The sequence below is a fragment of the Monodelphis domestica genome, chromosome 3 (assembly GCF_027887165.1).
Source record: "Monodelphis domestica isolate mMonDom1 chromosome 3, mMonDom1.pri, whole genome shotgun sequence".
In the NCBI taxonomy this organism is placed as follows: Eukaryota; Metazoa; Chordata; class Mammalia; order Didelphimorphia; family Didelphidae; genus Monodelphis; species Monodelphis domestica.
Window position 1 is genome coordinate 136,028,768 of NC_077229.1, and position 20,044 is coordinate 136,048,811.

The 20,044-nt window shown below is 36.3% G+C and overlaps 1 protein-coding gene across 7 annotated transcripts in view; it reads left to right on the forward strand.

Moving 5' to 3' along the window:
* Positions 1 to 20,044, forward strand: part of WASHC5 (WASH complex subunit 5) — an 84,896-nt gene that overhangs the window by 4,843 nt on the left and 60,009 nt on the right. For 6 of the 7 annotated variants that reach the window (XM_056823100.1, XM_056823099.1, XM_056823101.1 and 3 more), the window contains exons 2-9: positions 3,515 to 3,823; positions 4,302 to 4,447; positions 6,000 to 6,084; positions 9,038 to 9,138; positions 10,536 to 10,728; positions 12,512 to 12,664; positions 15,429 to 15,542; positions 16,849 to 17,020. In XM_056823100.1, the coding sequence (XP_056679078.1) occupies positions 3,638 to 3,823; positions 4,302 to 4,447; positions 6,000 to 6,084; positions 9,038 to 9,138; positions 10,536 to 10,728; positions 12,512 to 12,664; positions 15,429 to 15,542; positions 16,849 to 17,020 (1,150 nt within the window). In that variant the 5' untranslated portion in view covers positions 3,515 to 3,637. Of the gene's footprint in view, positions 1 to 3,514; positions 3,824 to 4,301; positions 4,448 to 5,999; positions 6,085 to 9,037; positions 9,139 to 9,591; positions 9,754 to 10,535; positions 10,729 to 12,511; positions 12,665 to 15,428; positions 15,543 to 16,848; positions 17,021 to 20,044 lie in introns of those variants that run through there. The other variant, XM_056823103.1, reaches the window with a different exon arrangement.

Here is a 20,044-nt window from a genome sequence, read left to right on the forward strand (position 1 = left end):
TGCATAGGTATGATAACTGATTATAGGATTTGAGAAGATCACCACTCACTAAAATGTAAGCTCTGAAGTAGAAATTATCTCAATTTTTGGCTTTGTAGCCCCTGAACCTAACACAGTGCCCAACAGGTATTTAGCCAATCACCAAATTGATCACCTAATTTAGAAAGTACAAAGAAAAAAGAGAAGGGGACCAAGAATTGAGTCTTGCAGTACATTCATACTTAGGAGAGTTGACATAGATGAAGATCCAGCAAAGTACACTGAGAAGGAAAGTTCTGACAGTAGGCAGGAGGAGAACCAAGAGAGAGATGCATCACTATAGCCCAGAGAAGAGAGAACATGCAGGAAGAAATAGTCAACAATGGTACATTCTGCAGAGATTATATTTGGCAAAGAAAAGATCACTGGTTATCTTTGGAAGGAAGTATTATTAGAAAGATGAGGTCAGCTGCAGAGGTTGTAGAAGAGAGGGAGAAGGAGAAAATGGAGTCACTGAACACAGAAAGCATTTTCTAGGAATTTGACTAAGAAGAGAAATAGGAAAAAAAACTAGAGGGGATAATAATATCTAGTGAAGGTTTAAGAGTAGGGAACATATAGGGCTATTTTTAGGAGGCGACTAAGAACAACTAGAGAGGAAGAGATTGCATATAATTGATTACATGTGGAGTATATAGGCTTTCTGGAAGTTAGACCTGCACTTGCTACATGACTAGCTGACTTCCTCTTCTGCTTCCCATCTTCTAAAGAATGGTCTGAATAGGGTTGAGTAGTTTTGAAATTCACATGCTGATACATCTTTGTGATTATATCCTTTATAATCCTTTGTTATCCTTTGTGTTTCTCCTGTGCTACTGCACAATTGTGTCGCCCTTTATTAAATGTAGTTTGTGCCAACCTGTTCACACCCATGATGTGCCTCTCCATTACTTTTTGAATGACCTTTAATTTTCTGGGCTATATATTGAAATGGGGTAGTGTTGGGCCTAAAATCAGGAAGACTCATTGTCCTGAGTTCAAATCTGTCCTCAGATACTTACTAGCTGTGTGACCCTGGGCAAGTCATTTAACCTCTGTTGTCTCAGTTTCCTCATCTATAAAATGTGCTGGACAAGGAAATGGCAAACCACTCTGGTATCTTTGCAAAGAAACCTTCGAATGAGTCATGAAGAGTTGGATGCAACTGAAATGACTGAACAACAATATAACTTGAATTTTTCATAAACTATAATTTTCATTCTGAGAATCTGTACAGCATTACCAGAAAGGGAAAGGATAGGAACAAACATTTATTAAGCATGTACTATGTGCCAGGCAGTGTGCTAAAAAAGCTTCATAAATATTATCTCACTTGAACCTGAGTTTATTAAGGTAGGTGCTATTATGATCCTTATTTTACTGCTGTTGAGGAAATTGAATTTAAATATCTTGTCTTGATTTGTAGTTCTTTTCTGCTTTTTTTTTGTTTTTGTCATCCAATTTAATCCAAATATGCCTTTTAGGTAACACAGTTTAGTTCAGTCCATCACTAAGATTTCTGGAAACTTGCTCTTTTCCACTGCCTCTCATTGTTTTACAAGATGTTCTCAATTATTTTCTACAGCCTTCAACCATAATATTTTACAAATTAATTATATTCTAGATTAGGCATATCCTTAGCCACTTTATTTTGCAACTCATTAAAGAAATTAAATGTTCCCTAGCTGAAGCAGTTTCTAGGTTCTGCAAGAAAGTGTTCATTGTGGCAGTTGATTTATGTTGGGAAATGGTCATACTCTGTCACTGCATGTCCTGGTATCCATTTTCTATTTTTCATTGTCAGCAACTTGCTTTAAAAGATCAGGTTAGAGTTGCTGCAGCCTTATACCACTATTTTCTCATGTTTATTTTTCTAATTTAGTATTGATTTGGAGTTTTGTTCTAGCAAGTAAAAGGTCCAACTATATACAAACAGCTGATTCAGAAATTACTCTTAACATCAATAACCAGGAATTGCCTCTCCACTAAAATATAATCAGTATCATTTTTTTTGGTGTTCTTTAGTGCTCACCAGCCCAAAACCCCTTAACTCTCTCCTTTAAGAAAATATTTGTGAGCTATTTAGGCAGAAGGCTTCCATGTAGCCTGCAAGGTTTGGGGTTACCAAAGACTTGCTCTTGATCCATCATCCATCTTTTCCAAGATATTTCACTGTCCACCATTGCCTGCCTTTGTATTAAAATCACAGAGTACGGAAGTATATGTTAATTTAACTTAAAGAAATGGACTCCTCAAGTTCATTGTAGACTTTCTTTACAGAAATAAGCATATAAGGTACAGTTATCTCCATGGTGATCTTTTAAGTCATTATGCAGAGCACTGTAGTAGTTGACCAAGTTTCCCATGAAATGATGTTTCTAATTGTCTGTTGACATAGGTTAAAAACCAGCTCCTTCAATGTCTTTATTCCTTTCCCCATGGAGAAACTGAATCATTCTTTCATGAAGTAGTAACTTCTTTATTCTTATGGTTTGTTTCGTAATAAGAACTGTCATATTGGTTTAATTTGGTTCCTCAGGTAGAATATCTAGTTGTTGGTTGTTGGAACAAGTTTTAATGTTTAGAATACCTGTCATGGATAGATATTTATAGATTGCCACTAAACACACACACACACACACACACACACACACACACACACACACACACACACACACAACCACCTGATTTTTAGCACTCTGGTCTCACTTTCCAATTTGCCTCCTATCTATCTGGGCTTGTCTTTGTAAAACTGAAAATGTCAGTAACAGCTAGGTGTCTCAGTGGATTGAGAGCCAGGTCTAGAAACAGGAGGTCCTGAGTTCAAATATGGCCTCATATATTCTGGCCAAGAAACTCAACCCCCATTGCCTAGTCCTTACTGTTGTTCTGCCTTGGAACCAATACAAAGTATTGATTCTAAAACTAAAGATAAGGGTTATTTTAAAGGAAAAAAAACACTGGAATTTCAATATAAACAGGAGTTGTTTCTATTGAAAGTAGGAGGGATAATTTCAATTGTTTAGTAGTAGAGGACCTCCCTGGGAGATACTAACTTCCTTATTACTGGAGGTCATTAAGCAGCAAGATGACTACTTGTTACAGTTACATTATAGATGGGATTCTTCCTTTAAATATGGGTTTTACTGGTTGGCTGCTTAAGTATTTTACAGCTCTGAGATTCTGTGGTTCTCTAATTCAGCTAGACCATGAGCTTTTTTTAAAGAGCTACAATATTTATTATTTATGTTTCTGAGCCAGCAACAATGCATTACACAGAGTAAATACCTTTTAAAATTACAGGACAGGTACTAAATAGTTACTTGTTACTTGATTTGATTTAGCAGATGGCCTTCATATCCCAACTAAGATCTCTGGATATAAAGAATACTGTCAATAATTTAAAATATTTTGGAGGAAGATGTTATGCTTTCTTTTTGTGCCTTCTGATGTTTCTCCTGGAATGCTATATTGATTTTTATACATTTTTCATCAGGTCTTTTAATGGAGCTCCTAATTTGTAAGAAGTCCAGGTCTTTTCTGATGATCTGTAGGTCATAACTGAAAAGAACCAGACCATTTCCAGTGCCCAACCAAGGGTCAACTGGACATCTTCACAATGTTGGATTTTCTTGCTGAAAACAACCTCTGTGGACAGGCATGTCTAAGGATTGTGTCCTGTGGCAATGCCATCATTGCTGAACTTTTAAGGCTCTCTGAATTCATTCCCAGTGTTTTCAGATTAAAAGACCGTGCTGATCAACAGAAATATGGAGATATTATCTTTGATTTCAGTTATTTTAAGGTAAGCCTTCATCCACATGCAAATTTTTTAAATAATACCTTCTCTTCTAAAGTACACGTTCTTTGGAAAATGAAAGACTTATTCTGTGGAAAAGAGGTGGCAATGAAAAGGAATGCATGTTCTGAATGTTTTAAAGAGATTTTAAGCTTTATTTTTAAATTATCATAAGCTGGGAAGAGTCATATTGTGTGTTTTTTTAGAGTATAGTAGATTCCTATGAAAACATTAATATTGTATTTCAAGTTGAAAAATTCTAACTTACATTTAAATTAATGCCTGGGATCATTTAGCTAAGTTTCTTACTTAGAAAACTTTAATGCTGTGATATACTTATCTTCATAAATTATAGAACTCTACTTAAAATTATTGATGTCTTTTAGGTCATAAGATCAAATTTTCGTAAGACTAGCCGAAAACTTTGCATTACTAATAGTTGTATTTTTTTTTAGACCTCATAGCAAATTGTTCTTCTTCTCAGGGTCCAGAGTTGTGTGAAAGCAGACTGGAAACAAGACCAGACCTACAGGATTTAGATGAAGAATTTCGTGAAAACAACATAGAAATTGTGACAAGATTTTATTTAGCTTTTCAGAGTGTCCACAAATACATTGTAGACTTAAACAGGTATTCTTGAATCTAATCATAATTTGATTCTTTTTTTTTTTTTAAACCCTTATCTTCCATCCAAGACAGAAGAGTGTTAAGGGCTAGGCAATGGGGTTAAGTGACTTGCACAGGGTTACACAACTGAAAAGTGTGTAAGTCCAGATTTAAACCCAGAACCTCCCATCTCTGGGCCTGATTCAATCTACTGAGCCACTCAGCTGCTCCATATAATTTGATTCTAATCAATTGTATATCATAAGAAAAAGAGCAAAGAAACACCTGGGAAAAATTCAATCTTGGGCATTTTTCATAGATGATCCTTTATAGTTAGTTTATACTGGATAGTAGTGTCTTTTTCTCAGTGCTCATCTTTATAGTTTAGTGAACTTTAACATATTTAAATAATGTACAGCAAGACCCTCATGTGTGCCAGGATATTGTTCTAAAATCTACAATGGATGGCTAAGAATACAGATATAAGCAAACTCCTACTAAGCCTTATATCTATGTTGTTTCTCTCCCCACTCCTGCCCCCTTTGCTGGGTTCTCCTCAGCCTTCTACTTCACTCTGACCTTCTCCCAGATCCCAACCAAAAACAACTTTTAAAAACTGAAAGTTGAAGCAGTAGAGATCTTTGTTAGGGCAGACCACTGCTGCAGGTTTTAAGCTTAAAACATTTTGGGCTGCCAGAATAAATGAAACCACAGAAAGCAAAACTCAGGCCAAGGGGTTGAGTGCTATTCTATTTAAGTAATATAAAATTGTAATTAATATAATCCCTTTTCCTTTGAGAAATTTAGTTATGTCATGTTGTAGTTATTATATGAATTTGAACCCTGTTTATAGGATCCTAGACCCAAAGCTGGAAGGGGACATTAGAGCTTACCTAGACCAACCCCCACTCATTTTTCAGGTGAGGAAGCTGTGGTAGTAAGTGGCAAAGTTAACAAAAAATGTTAATTCAGGTTCATTTAAAGTTGTTTTCATTGCACCAATGAACATGTCGAACATAGAATAACTACATTTGAATTTACTATCTGTGGTTTTCCACTCTACATATATTTCAGGTCAGCTTCTTGTTTCTTCTTCAACTATTGAGTTTTTGTATATCTCATTCTTTCTTTAATTATATTTGATGACATTTTGAAATCCTTGAAATATTTGTGATTGGCCCATATGAGTGTCATAAAAGACAGTTTGTGGTGGTGTCCCTGTAGAGGTCCGAGCTCTGATCTTAATACAGACTTCTGACTCTGCTAATGACTTCTGCTGTCAGTGTTTCCAGAGCATAGATAGAGAGCCAACAACAACCATATCATACCTCCAATTGTTTTTGTTTTAGCTATTTGGGCTTCCCACAGAACATTTTCCAATTTAACCACCTTGCAATTCATGAAATCTTAGAACCTAAGGCTAGGATCTATTCTCTCCTTTCTCACTTTAAAATCCAATTCCTCAAACAATTCTTATGTACCTACTCTGTTCAAAACCATATACATGAACGTCCTTGAAGAAAAGAATTATGACTTCCTTTGTCAGCAAATACTTTTTCTATGTTTTCACTTCTAGGTATCTGGATGATCTCAGTGAAGGAATTTATATTCAACAGACATTAGAAACTGTTCTGCTTAATGAAGATGGAAAGCAACTTCTAGTAAGTGATTCACATTAACTAACTATATAAAACAAAATTATTTGAATATTATCTTTAGCATCATTGTTTTTCTTCTGTTAAAACCAACAGTATTTGACTATCCAGTGCACTTAAATGCTTACAGCTCCAATTTGTAAGACAGATTTCACAGTTCCAAGTCAATTGAATAAATATTTATTAAGTACCTACTGTGTGTTAGGTATTGGAGTAGGGAGAGGAGGAAGGAAGAACAGAGAATAGGATTGGATTGGGGAGAGGAGGAAGGAAGAACAGACCTGAACTAGGATGGTAGCTATATGAATGGAGAAAAGGGAACATATGCAAGAGATGTGAAGACAGATACAAAAAGATTCAGCAACAGATTATATACTTCACATTGATTGTGAGTGAGGAATCAGGAATAATGCTTAAGTTATAAATGTGGGTACCTGTAAGAATTGTGGTTGTTAATAGAAGAAAAATTCAGAAATGAATTAGGCTTTGGACATGTAGAATTTGAGGTGCCTATGGAATATCCAGTTTTAAATGCCCAGTAGGCACTTGGTGATACAAGACAGGAATTCAGGAGAGAAATGAAGACTGTTTATATTGACCTGGGAGTCATTTACATACACATAGTCACTGAATCCATGGGAACTAATGACCAAGTGAGTTAATATAGATAGAAAAGGGAAGGAAGAGTGTGTGGATTAATCATTGGGGACACTCATAGATATTTAGCATCTCATAGGTGGTAATCTAGTTAGGAGACTGAAAAGAATTTTTAAAAAAGAGAGCTAAGAGTTTATATTTGAGAAAATTAGATTTCAGCAATAAGATCATTGGTAACTTATGAGAAAGCAGATTCAGCTTAACAATCAAACTAGACTACTGAAGGTTTTAAGGAAATGGAAGTAGAAAAAATGGAGGGATGGAGACTACACTTGATTTTAAGAGGTTAGCTGAAAAGTTTCAAGAGAAGAAAAGAGAAAGCTAAGTATATAGCAAGATGGTAGGGTTTTTCAGTGACAGAGAACTCTTAAGCATGTTTTTAGGCAGTGGGGAAGAAACAATATTTAGAAAGAGACTGGAAATTAGGGAAGAAGGAGATTATAGAATATTACATATTCTCTGACTGGAGAGTATAATGTTGGCTAGGGAATAGGACTCTTCATCAAAAACTGGAAGGTCAGTGTCAAAGAGTTGAGGATTGAAGGGAGAAGCTCTTGGCAAATATTTTTGACCTAATGACTTAATATTTTCCTTAAACTATTAAATGAGGTCCTCATGTGAGCCTGTGGGAGTGGACACAGGAAGGGATAATCTTAAAGACTTTAGAAGAGAAGAAATGATTTGGAATGACTGTTGCAATAAAAGGGATAGAGAATCAATGTCTAAGGAACAGAAGAATTGCATTGCTGAAAATTACCCAGTTAGTTTAAAAGGGCCTAGTCAGCACCACTATGTGACTATTTATAGTTTTCTTAGTTTTATAGTTTTCTTCAACAGCATATGAGTAGGCAAGATAAAGATGGATCAATCAGTTGACAAACTGGGAAGATAGAGACAAAATTAAGGATTCCTGAACTCAAGGAAAGCATTTTGCTAGAGAATATATAATATTTTACAATGTCCCTCTTTTCCAATCTAATACATTTTCTCAGGGGAGACAATGTGCGGATTTATAACTATGTGCAAAACATGCAGATACTCAGTAACTTTGGGGTGGAAATGGAAAGGCTAGGAAAACCAGGAATGGCCTCTTGCAGAAGGTGGTGCTCAAGCTAAATCTTGAAGAAAAATAAGTATTTGCCATGACAGAGGTGAAGGAGAACATTCTAGACATGGGCAACAACTAATGAAAAGGCATGGAGATAGGGAATGAAGTATATCAGTGTGTATTATGTATAAGTAATAACTATAGGGAAAATAATGGGAATTATGCAAGGTGGAGGTTTGACCAGCCATGAAGGGCAATAGGAAAAGTAGGTAAGTGATTCATAGATAGAGAATAGTGCAGCTTTGACCTAGTTCATTAAAGGGTCAATGTTTGCAAGGGGCAGAGAATAATAGCCAAAGGAAAATGATAACCTATACCAGGGTCTGAATTTTGGAGGAATTGGAGGTCAGAGTGATGAGAATCCTAAAATACTTTAAAAGAATACTAAAGCTTAGTGGGGCAGCTGGGTGCCTCAGTGGATTGAGACCAGGCCCAGAGACAGGATGTCCTGAGTTCAAATTTGGCCTCAGACCCTTCCTAGCTGTGTGACCCTGGGCAAGTCACGTGATCCCCATTGCCTAGCCCTTACTGCTCTTCTGCCTTAAAACCAATACATAGTATTGATTCTAAGACGAAAGGTAACGGTTTTAAAAAAAAGAATACTAAAGCTTAGGAAGAAATGAAATGATAGGAGAGTATAGCTGGATAAAGTCATGGTCATGGCAGTAGAACACTTGTTAGTGATTGCAAAATCAAGCGCTCACATATTCCAATGTATGACAAAGGTAGAATCGAAGTCGTGGGAGTTGAGTAGTCTGAGGAATTATTAAGTTAGGTAATTTGGGGGGAAATCAACATAGATATTGGTGAACATGAAAGCAAGAATTAGGATGAAGAGACTGTGAGCCAATTGAACTCATTGAGAAGGAATGGACAATGCCAGGGTGGGTAACTACCAGAATCTGAATAGGGTAGAACACTTGGGTAAAGTAAACCTTAATGGAGGAAAGGAGTAAGTGATGGCAGTGGAGGGACAAGCTGGATCTGATAGCGAAGAGCAAGGAATATTCTGACTTCTCTTTCAGGACCAGTGAGTTGAGGGATATGAGAATTAGTACTCAAGAGGATCACCAGGGGAGTTCCATAAGAAAGAAATAGGAGGAGGGGATCCTTCACAAGAATTAACGTTTCTTCACAAAGCTCATGCTGTTCTTTAGATACCTAATATTGATCCTTCTTTTTCTCTTTGGCTAGTGTGAAGCACTCTACCTGTATGGGGTCATGCTGCTGGTTATTGATCAAAAGATTGAAGGTGAAGTCAGAGAGAGGATGTTGGTTTCCTACTATCGATACAGGTGACTGTGCTTGACTTGTGTTTGTAAAATGAAAACTGCTGAAAAAATGCAGCGTGTGTCCCTGCTTCAAAATACTTGTGTTTTTAGAGGGAAAATAAGGCACACGATGCATCAGAAGATTTGCTTCACTGTTATGGACCCTGGCAAAAATAAAACACATATATCCTGAAGGGACATTAGTAAAATATTAAAGAGCTAATTGGGTCCAACTTTACTTAACAGATTTGATAAATATTATTTAACAATTATTTTAAAGCTTTTTTGAGAGCTTATCTTTAACTTCCTTATTTCTATTTATGCCACAATTTGACTGCAAGTAATAATGGCTAGGATTTATATAGCTCTTTAAGGTTTGCAGAGCATTTACAAATATTTGATCTTCACAGCAACAAATTTTTTTTATATAGGCAATGGGGGTTAAGTGACTTGCCCAGGGTCACACAGCTGGGAAGTATCTGAGGACAGATTTGAACCTAGGATCTCCTGTCTCTAGGCCTGGCTCCCAATCCACTGAGCTACCCAGCTGCCCCCCACAGCAACAATATTGATACATCTTACAGATGAGGAAACTGTGGCAGAGAGAGGCTAAGTGACTTGCTTACAGTCACACAACTAGTAAGTGTTGAAGGCCAGATTTTAACTCAAGTCTCCTTGACTCCAGGTCTAGCAAATATTCTGTACATTATGCCAACTCACTGCAAATAAAGTTAAAGAGTTTTTAACTGCCATCACAGAATCATAACATTTAAAAATTAAGAGACCTCAGTGACTAATCCAATTCATTCACTTAGAACATATTAGAGAAGTGGTCCTCTGGCCTCTGCTTAAAGACCTCTAGGGAAGGAGCCAGTACCCTATCCCTTCCCCGTTCCACTTCGGGATAGCTATAACTATTAAGAATGTTCTCCTGACCACAAGTCTTCGGTCTTTTTTTCAACTCAGTCCTTCCCCTTCTTCCCCCAAAGGTTTTAATGAAGAAGGTGGTGCTGGAGTTGGATCTTAAAGGAAGCATTCCCTCAATTAAAAGTTCACACCCATCTGCAGAGGCATGTCTGAGAAAAGAAGTTTTTAAAGACTCCTTCCTAGAAGGAAACAGCCTTCTAAGGGAGGAGGGGGAGAGAAGGGAATATTGTATTATAGCTTTTAAAAGATTCTTTCAGGAAATTTTTTTGTTATTAATAATATTGGTTACTATAAAGCATTTGTATTGGAAGACAGAACTGATACCCATCTCATATTGGTTATGTTATAGACCTGATTTTTGTGTTTGAAGGATATGAATTAAATACCTGCAATTTATCAGAATCTGTTACAGTGGGTTTCTACTCTGTTGAATTAACGTTTCTGGTCCCTGTGTAAGGTATTTTCTCTTTTGTTTCCTTTTGTGAATATGGCAGTGCTGCTCGATCTTCTGCTGACTCAAATATGGACGATATCTGTAAACTACTTCGTAGCACAGGCTATTCTAGCCAACCAGGAGCCAAAAGACCACCCAACTATCCAGAGAGTTACTTTGGCAGAGTGCCCATTAGTGAAACTTTTGTCAGCATGGTTATTGGAAGATTAAGATCTGATGATATTTATAACCAGGTAGGGATTGAATTCATTTTAAATTAGATTTTTTAAAAAACTGTACACTAAAATAGTTTTTCCTTTTTTTTTAAACTAGATACAGAAGCTATGTTTCTAATTTTGGATTTTGCAAAGTTAATACATTGTGAGCAGAGTTAAGATTGAGTAAATTATTTTATTGTATCTCCAATTGTTTAAATAAATGAACTAGATCTTGAGATTATTTTTGCTCCAGAGTTCTTTATTGTAATGGCATTTGACTTACACAGCTTTACTTTTCAATGAAATATTGATGGACTTGGGAAAATGAGCACATTAGTTAAGCTCCATATTTGAATTAACACTGAAACTGTTTTGCTTAGATTTGAGATTTGGGAGATTTTTCATTTTCCTAAATGATACTCTCATCTTTATCCACAAAAACTCTTTTCTTCTCTTCCCCTCCAAAGAGTTAAAAAGAATTTAAATGGCCATAGAATGTTATTTTAATGAAAAATTTTTAAATGTAGACTAAATGGTATAAGACTACATGTCACTCTGCCCTCAAAAATCAACCATGTGCCATCATTGAAATAGAAAATAATTTGATTGTATTCTCTTCAAATGCAAATTAATTTTTGCAAATTAATAAGAATGCTGTGAAATATACATCTTATCTTCTTTATACCTAGACTCATCATTAGAAAGAAATCACTGAAGGCTTTTTTATAAAGCATTATAAAGGATAAAATTCTAAAACCAGCATAGCATGGAAGTTCCCCATCCCTGGAGACCTTCAAGCAGAGGTATCCCATCCATTGGTTGTAGGAGGGGATTCATGCTTCATCTATGAGTTGAATGACTTTCAGGGTCCTTTGCAACTCAACGTTATATTAGTCTAGGAAGATGCTTTAATGCAATATGCAGAAGTCACCCTTTGAGCTATTTGCAAATTAACCTTGTTATTTATTTTTCCTTTAAAAGTGTTGTCCCAGATTTGAGAACCAACTAATTGGATCAAGTTTATGGTATCTTAAAAACAACAAAGTTATTTTTTTTTCTGCTGACAAACTCGCCAGATAATGTAGTGCTGTATTGGAATTTTTTTTTTTAATATTCATTGTCTGTTTCCTCCACATTCTCTGAATTTTCCACCGGCTTCCCAGGGTGTTAAAGACAATAAATATTAGACTTCATCATTCCATGGTCTGTACTATTCTGTATTTTCCCTAGATGTGACAAGCAGTTCCTATAGACTACCACTGTGAATATAAAAAATCAAGAAGGAAACCTGTTCTTGTGCTAGTGTTTTCAACAACCTACTAGTATGAAGTCAGATTCCATACCAGTTCATTTTCCTCCCATCCTATGCCTGGCTTTATCTGCTGCCCACTACAGAGGATGTTTTTTGTATGCTTCATTCTTGTCCACTCTTTTAGCTCTGACATTGCCCTTTTCCCTTGTCTTGCTTTATACCTCCCCCCACATTTTCCATCTCCATCCCTTCTTCCTAAAAATGATGAAACAGAACAGCATAAAAAAAAAACACTATACTTATCCTTTCAGTTATTGTTACTTGGACCAATACTCTCCTTTGTAGATGATAAGAATAGTAGAAAGTGGGGGTGGGGGTGTTGGGGGTGGTTCTACTACCTCCTCATAATCTGAGGGACTTATAGTTCTTATCTCTGTGACTGCAGTAAGAGGCTCCACTGCCAGTATACCAAACACTGATTTAGAGCAGGTGGCAGGTATCTACTATTTGGTATGTACATGACAGAAAATATTCTGAAATTAAACCATTGGGGTTTTCCTTTTCTAGGTTTCAGCATATCCATTGCCAGAACATCGAAGCACAGCCCTTGCAAATCAAGCTGCTATGCTATATGTGATCCTCTATTTTGAACCATCTATTCTTCATACCCATCAAGCAAAAATGAGAGAAATAGTGGATAAATATTTTCCAGATAACTGGGTACATATCCTTATTGTACATTAATTTTATACTAGACTTTGTTATAAAATGTTTTGTTTTGTTTTTCTCATCAAAAAGAAGGCTGCCTGAAAAGAGGGTGGACCAGTTACCTAGTAAGAGTAATGAATTAAGAATTCAACATATCAGACCCTGGGCCTCATTGGTTCTCTCACTGTGTTAATGGAACTTCGAGAAGACTTCTAGCATGTAAGGTAGACCTCCCGGGCAGGAGGAGCAGGCATGAATGGGTTCAGTATCTGCCATTACAGTGGTATCCATCCAAGAGTTCTAGTCTTAGGGAATTGTTTATAGAAAGATCATGATTTGACCAGAGCCACATATCTGGTCATTGTCATATTTTTTGACAGTAGGTTTTGAATCCAAGCCCCCATACTGCCTCCCTTATTTAATAGAGTTTGCCCTTTTGTTGAGTTTTGCTTTTAAAATGTCATGGTATTTCTTTTTTTTTTAAACCTTGGCTTCTGTTTTAGAATTGATGCCAGATATCAGTTCCAAGACAAGAGCAATAAGGACTAGACAATGGCAGTTAAGTGACTTACTCAAGATCACACAGCTTGGCCATATTTGAACCCAGGATCTCCAAACTCTAGCCCTGGCTCTCTATCTACTGAGCCACCTAGCTGCCCCTAGTGTTCTTTTTATTTTTAAACTCTTACTTTTTGTCTTAAAAACAGCTCGTAAGATAGAAGGCCAAAGGCTAGGCAAACAAGGTTAAGTGACTTGCCCAATATCACACAGCTAGGAAGTGTCTGAGGCCAGATTTAAATCTAGGTCCTCCTGTCTCTAGGCCTGGGTCTCTATCCACTGAGTCACCTGGCTACCTAAAATATCATGCTATTCTTCAGTTAGAGTTGATAATACTTCAGGAGAACATTTGAATTTTTAAAAACTTGCTTGAAATCTATCGTTTTATGTTTAAATTTGATCAGAGAAAAAACTTTATTTTTGAACCACTTCCCATATACATAATACTATATACCAGGTACAAAGGTTAAAATTAATATTTAATACTCCAAGTATTAATTTAATACTATTTATTAAAATCCACTTAGAACAAAGAAGAATTTTAAAAAACGCTCCCTTCCTCCATGCTAGTACAAGCCAGAGAGAGCAAGAGCATGAGCAGGCAGAAATAACATAATGATGCATATCCAGGAAAGGGAAAAGGGAATTGTTGGGAGAGTAGTCCCCAGGGTTCAAGATTCCAATCATACATTCCCTCTGTGATCCTTTGGGAGACTAGTCTCCCCAATGGATCATGAAAACATAACTAACTTATAACTTGAACTAGAGGTATATACAAATATTACAGTTTTTTGAAGGGAAATTACAATAATTTGGGGATAAGAGGAAAATAAAAAAGAAAACGAACAAAACTGAAAATAGGTACATTGACAAAAAGCCAATTAGGGGGCAATCCCCTTTGGCATGAGTGTACATTCAAAACAAAAGCATTCAACCCTCCCAAAGTTCAAATTCACCATATCTCGCTTCACAGTGCCTTCTAGATTCTGGGAGGTAGCCTCTCAAGTCAAAGTTCACGACAATAAGATAGTCCCCGCTGAGGAGAATAATAATACATCTCCCTTCCCCCCCCCACAAAAGAATACAGGGATACATAGTTGAGTCATAAGGCATATGATGCAGTTATCAAAAAACATCAAAAGAATCAAAGAACTTTTAAAAATAACCTCAGAGTCAGATATAAAATATGAAAAGAAAACTTGGAAAAAAATTCTGGGAAGAAGGGAAAAAATTTCACAAATCACAACAGGTTCTTGTAGTGATCCATGTACCTTAAGCGTGCAACAACAATCACTCACTAACCCAGTTTAGCTACCTGGACTACAGTAAGTTGTCACATCATGAGAGAAAATAGAAAAAGAGACTAGATCTTGAGACAAATGGGAAATAGAATTCCCCAATTCAACCATTTTCATCACTTTTGCAGGTTAATGGAGCCAGAGCAATTGATGTTATATGCTTGATGTAGAGTGTGGTACAAAGAAGTCCTGCATTTTACTGTAGTCCCCAGGGTTCAAGATTCCAATCAGTACACAAGAGTTGACAAGATATAGAGCATATTTGGCTCCTGTCCCTAGGAAACTTCCAGCGCTTCCCCTCACTCAATCCTTGATTTTGCTCAGAAGTGGCCCAAATGAGCATGCTTATTGATATTCTTAACAATAACAACTTGGGAGTTGAGAATTAATGGACCAACACAGTTGCACTTATTAGAGGAATTAGAATTGAGTGATGAAGAGAAAGATACTTTTCTGACTTGACACAGTAGAAATTAAATTTGGACTCTAGCACTAAATTCAGACATTTTAATTAAAGGGAAGGTTAGTTCTTTGGGAATTCATGAAAGTAGGTTCTTCCCTCCTTTCTCTGTTTTCTCTTATTTGGCTTTATTACCCAGATAAGAAAAGTTTAGTTGACTTCTACATTTAAATGCAATCCTCTGTTTGGTACATTTCTCCCCAAACATTGTATCTTTTCCATTCCAGAATCTTGATAAGGAATTGGACCTTACCATACCTATATTTAAAATTAGAGTTGAGTGGATTAAAAACTCCCTCTTGTTTCTATTACAATTGTTAACTCCTTGAGTGCTTGACCACATCTTAAACAACTTTGTAGCCTCCATAGTAGTTTATACTGAAGTTATCATTAAATATTTTTAATTATAAAGATATTTATTTTAAATATGTATTAAATTAGTGAATATTTACTATTTTAGGTGATCAGCATTTACATGGGAATTACAGTCAATCTTGCAGATGCTTGGGAACCTTACAAAGCTGCAAAAACTGCTTTGAATAACACTTTGGATCTTTCAAATATCAAAGAGCAGGTATGTCTTGTTAATCAAAGAAAGATTATTTTTACTGTTTGCAAGACAGGACATAAACTATGGACTTTTTGTTGAATTTGACATAATTCTATACTAGCATTTCAGGAAAATAACAATTAAAATAGCACAATATAATTAGAAAACCAGCATATACCCTTTAGAAAGACATTATAAAAGCTAATATTTATATTAGTAGTTGAAGATTTGCAAAGTCCTTTATATATATCATCTCTTCTTATCATAATGGCTCTGATAGGTAAGTACTGCTGTTATTCCCATTTTACAAATGAGAAAACTGAAACAAATTAAGTGATTTCCCCATGATCATACAACTAGGAAAACCTGACTTGATGACTCCAATTTCCTAATCTATGTGCCACCTAACTGTCTAAACAATAGTCCAAATGACATACTGCTTTGCGGGCAAGAAGATCCTGCCAAGAAAGGCGGGTAGAATTAGGGTTTATTAAAGATTTTAGTATAGAATTTAGATTTTATGATATAGTATAAGGATTAATAGATATAATCTCCTATTTCCTATCCCTACTCCTCCTCTATAATAAATAAGGACCCTAGTTTACCAAACAGCTCTCTGCAACTTCATCTACCTCCATCAATAATATTTACCCATAACAGCTTGGCTAGAAATATTTATTAGCTATAATAGTATCAAATTTAAGACAGAAGGTAAGGGTTTTTTAAAAAATAGTAATGACAACAAATGTACAAAGTAATTTGGTTTCTGCCATGGATTCTGAAGAAAATGAAGTTCATTATTTCATATGCTCTGAGTATTAATTTTTTAATTACCAGTATGCCTTCCAAATTTGCATATTCTGCTTTGTGACATTTTAAATTGATTGTTTAATGCCTGCTGTAGAAATATCATTTGACAATCTCAAACCAACTGGAAAAAACTAATAATGTTTTAAAATTTATTCTACTTCTCCCTCTTGATAAAGTAAACTAGATACCAGTCTATTCTTTCCCTAGAGACATTTCTGTTGTCCATTAATATCTGACCCATTTTTATTGTCCACTATAATCTTCTACATATAGTAGTTTTCACCTTTTAGCTACTTTTGCTTTGCATTTCAAGATAAAAAATAATGAATAGCTGGCAATACCAAACTACATTCTTGACCTTTCCTCACAGGCCCCTAAAACACCTTTAATCATTATGTATATTATTATTCAGTTTGTGTAGTAATGGTAGCTATTTGCCAAATAGTTCACGGTCATCTAATATTTCTGCAAGTTAAAGTACTCTTTCTGTTAAACTAATTCAAATTTTTTATCTTTAAAGACAAACAGATATGCCAGTGTCAGTGAACGGGTACATTCCCAAGTTCAGCAGTTTCTAAAAGAAGGTTATTTGAGAGAAGAATTAGTCTTGGATAACATTCCAAGACTGCTGAATTGCCTGCGAGATTGTAATGTCACTATCCGGTGGTTGATGCTTCATACTGCAGACTCAGGTAACATCCATAATTTGTAGCCTCTCATATGATACTTCATGTTTAAATAGGACAGAGTTTTGTCCTGCCTCGTGTGTGTGTGTGTGTGTGTGTGTGTGTGTGTGTGTGTGTGTGTGTGTGTGTGTGTGTACACATAGAGAGAGAGAAGATCCCTAGCACTCTTTACCATTGGAAAAAAGGGCGGGGGGGAGTAGCTGGGTAGCTCAGTGAATTGAGAGTCAGGCCTAGAGATGGGAGGTCCTAGGTTCAAATCTGGCCTCAGACACTTCCCAGCTGTGTGACCCTGGGCAAGTCACTTAACCCCCATTAGCCCCTACTACTCTTCTGTCTTGGAGCCAATCCACAGTATTAATTCCAAGACAGAAGATAAGGGTTTAAAAAAAATGGAAGCAAAATGTCCATCCATCAGTTGTGGAATGTCTGATCAAGTTGTAGCAAATGAATATAATGAACTACAATCTTCAAAATTCTGCCACCTTTAGAGGCAACCATGTCATCTGTACACAATAGGAATTGGGATATCTTGGGTTGGTGAGTTCCCTCTCACAGGAACTCTTCCAACAAAGGCAAGACAACCACTTTTCTAGGATAGTATAGTGAGTGTTCCTTTCATGTAAAGGCTGATATGGCCCTTTCTACCTCTCCATTGATTGTGTTATTTCAGGTTTACCCAAGATCATAGCTCTAGAGCTAGAAGGGACCGTAGAGGTCATCTAGACCAGCCTCTTCATTTTGCAAATGAGGAGTTGAGTCCAAAAGAATTCAGGGAAGTGACTTCTTTAGGGTTACCATCTAGTCAGTGTCTGAGGCAGGATATAAAGTCCATTTTCCCTGCATTCTCTCCACTATACCAGCCTATATAGAAGGATCCACCTTCTTATCCAAATTAAAAAGAAACATTTGCTTACATCTTGTCTTCTCTAATCTACTTTCCAATCATTTAAAACATTTTTTTTCCTGAACACCAAGATCCCAACCTTTTTGTCATTGTGATTGTTGACCAATTTAGTTAAATCAATCTATCCTGCTGCTCCCACAAATGATTGAACTTTCTCTATCTCAGAAAGTCTTTAAAAATTTGCAGAGCTGATTTTGCAAATTCCCTCTTTATTCTTTGAATTATTTGTAGCATTAAACCAATTTTTTTATCAATTTCATTGGATCTCTTGTTTGGAATTGGATATTTTGGGTGTTTTAAAACACATCCCCATGAAATTCAAAAATTTTCTTATATAGGATCAGTTTTTAGCCTAAAACTCCTATTTTGGATTTGTGGTTATTTTTGAAGTTTCAAATCCTAGGGCTTATAAACTACCCTAAATGCCTACTTTCCTTTAGCTTATAAAATTCACTCTAGTTTTCCCAATGGTTTGGCTTCACTTTCATGTTCTATATCACTGTGCCAGATAGCAGTGCCAATGTTTAGAAGCCATGGGACTTTTAAACTTATATCCATACCACAGATGGCTTTCACTAGCCAGAGTTCTATGATATTGTCTTCAAGGCACATTGTATCCCATTTTTGTACCCAAGAACTTCCTGAGTCCATTGTGCAAGATTATAAATTAATTCTCTGCTGTGTTGAGTCATGGGACCTAACATGGTTATTTACCATGCATTCGTGATGTTTTGATCACCATGCTGGTGATTATACATACTGCATTGTAGAAAGCTCAGGTGTGCTTCCCTTACCTTGCTATCGTCCATTCTGTGATTAAATAAACACAACCTACAATAATAGTGAACATCAAAGACTAGCAGATAGTTTCACTCTGTACCTCAAAAAAACCTTTAAATGATTTAAAGCCCTTCTAAATCCTTTGATCTCTGGAAGAAGAAGTTTTTAATTTTCTATAACAATGAATCTCTCTTTTATTTTTTTATTTTTTTGCATTACCCCTTTCCATTTCAAGACATTTTCTTATTACCTTGCATTTTCCACACTTAACGTATTGACATGAATTTCATTGTAGGTTAACTTCTGTAAAATATGTCATAGTATAGTGGAGAGAATAACATTGACTGGGAAGCAAATGATTTGGGCTCTGGTTCTGCCACTAACTAGCTATGTGATCATGGCAAAATTCAGCTCTCATGATCTATGCTTAATATTTGGAGGTCATAAAAAATCAGATTTGTAGAGCTAAAGAGATTGTAGAGCTTGTCTGAAACAATGCATTCATTTTTTTTAATCCTTACCTTCTGTCTTAGAATAGATACTAAGTATCACTTCGAAGGCAGAAAAGAGGAAACAGCTAGGAAATTTGGGGTTAAGGGGGTAAGCCCAGGGTCACACAGCTAGAAAGTGTCTGAGGCCAAATTTGAACCCAAGTCTTCCTGATTCCAGGCCTAACTATCTACTGTGCTACCTAGCTGCCCCCAACTCATTCATTTTAAGGTAGAGAAGAGAAGTTCAAGGTCAGACAACTAGCCCCACCAGCAACCAGACTAAGTCTAGTAATCAGATCCTAAGTCTTATGCCAGTACTTCTTTTCATTATGTCATGCTGCCTCATGTAATGAGTAGTTTATCTCTTAAGTCACATTTTAGGGTTCTTTCCTATAAATAATTCTTTGATTCAAAGTGTGTAGCTTTTTTTTTTTTTGCTTTAGTTTAAAAAAGGTAAGCCTTCACTAACCTGAGTACCCTATCCTCTTCCTGACCTTTTGCCTCACTTTCTTAAATTGCTGTTGGTTTTATCTTGTCCCAGTGCCTTTTTGAGCACAGTTAAATACTTAGTGAATATTTGTTGAGTTGAATTACCTGTTGCCCTAGATCCCTGTTAGCAAACCTATGGCACACTTGCCATTAGGGGGCTGCTCTCCTCCCCCTCTCCACTGTGCCTGATGACATTTCTGTCACACACACACACACACACACACACACACACACACACACACACACACCTGCTCAGCAGGCCAGTGGGAGAGATTCCTTCCTCCCCTGTCTGGACCAAGGGGAAGACTCACATATAGTTTGAGGATACAGTTTGGGCACTTGGTCTCTAAAAGTATTGTTATCACT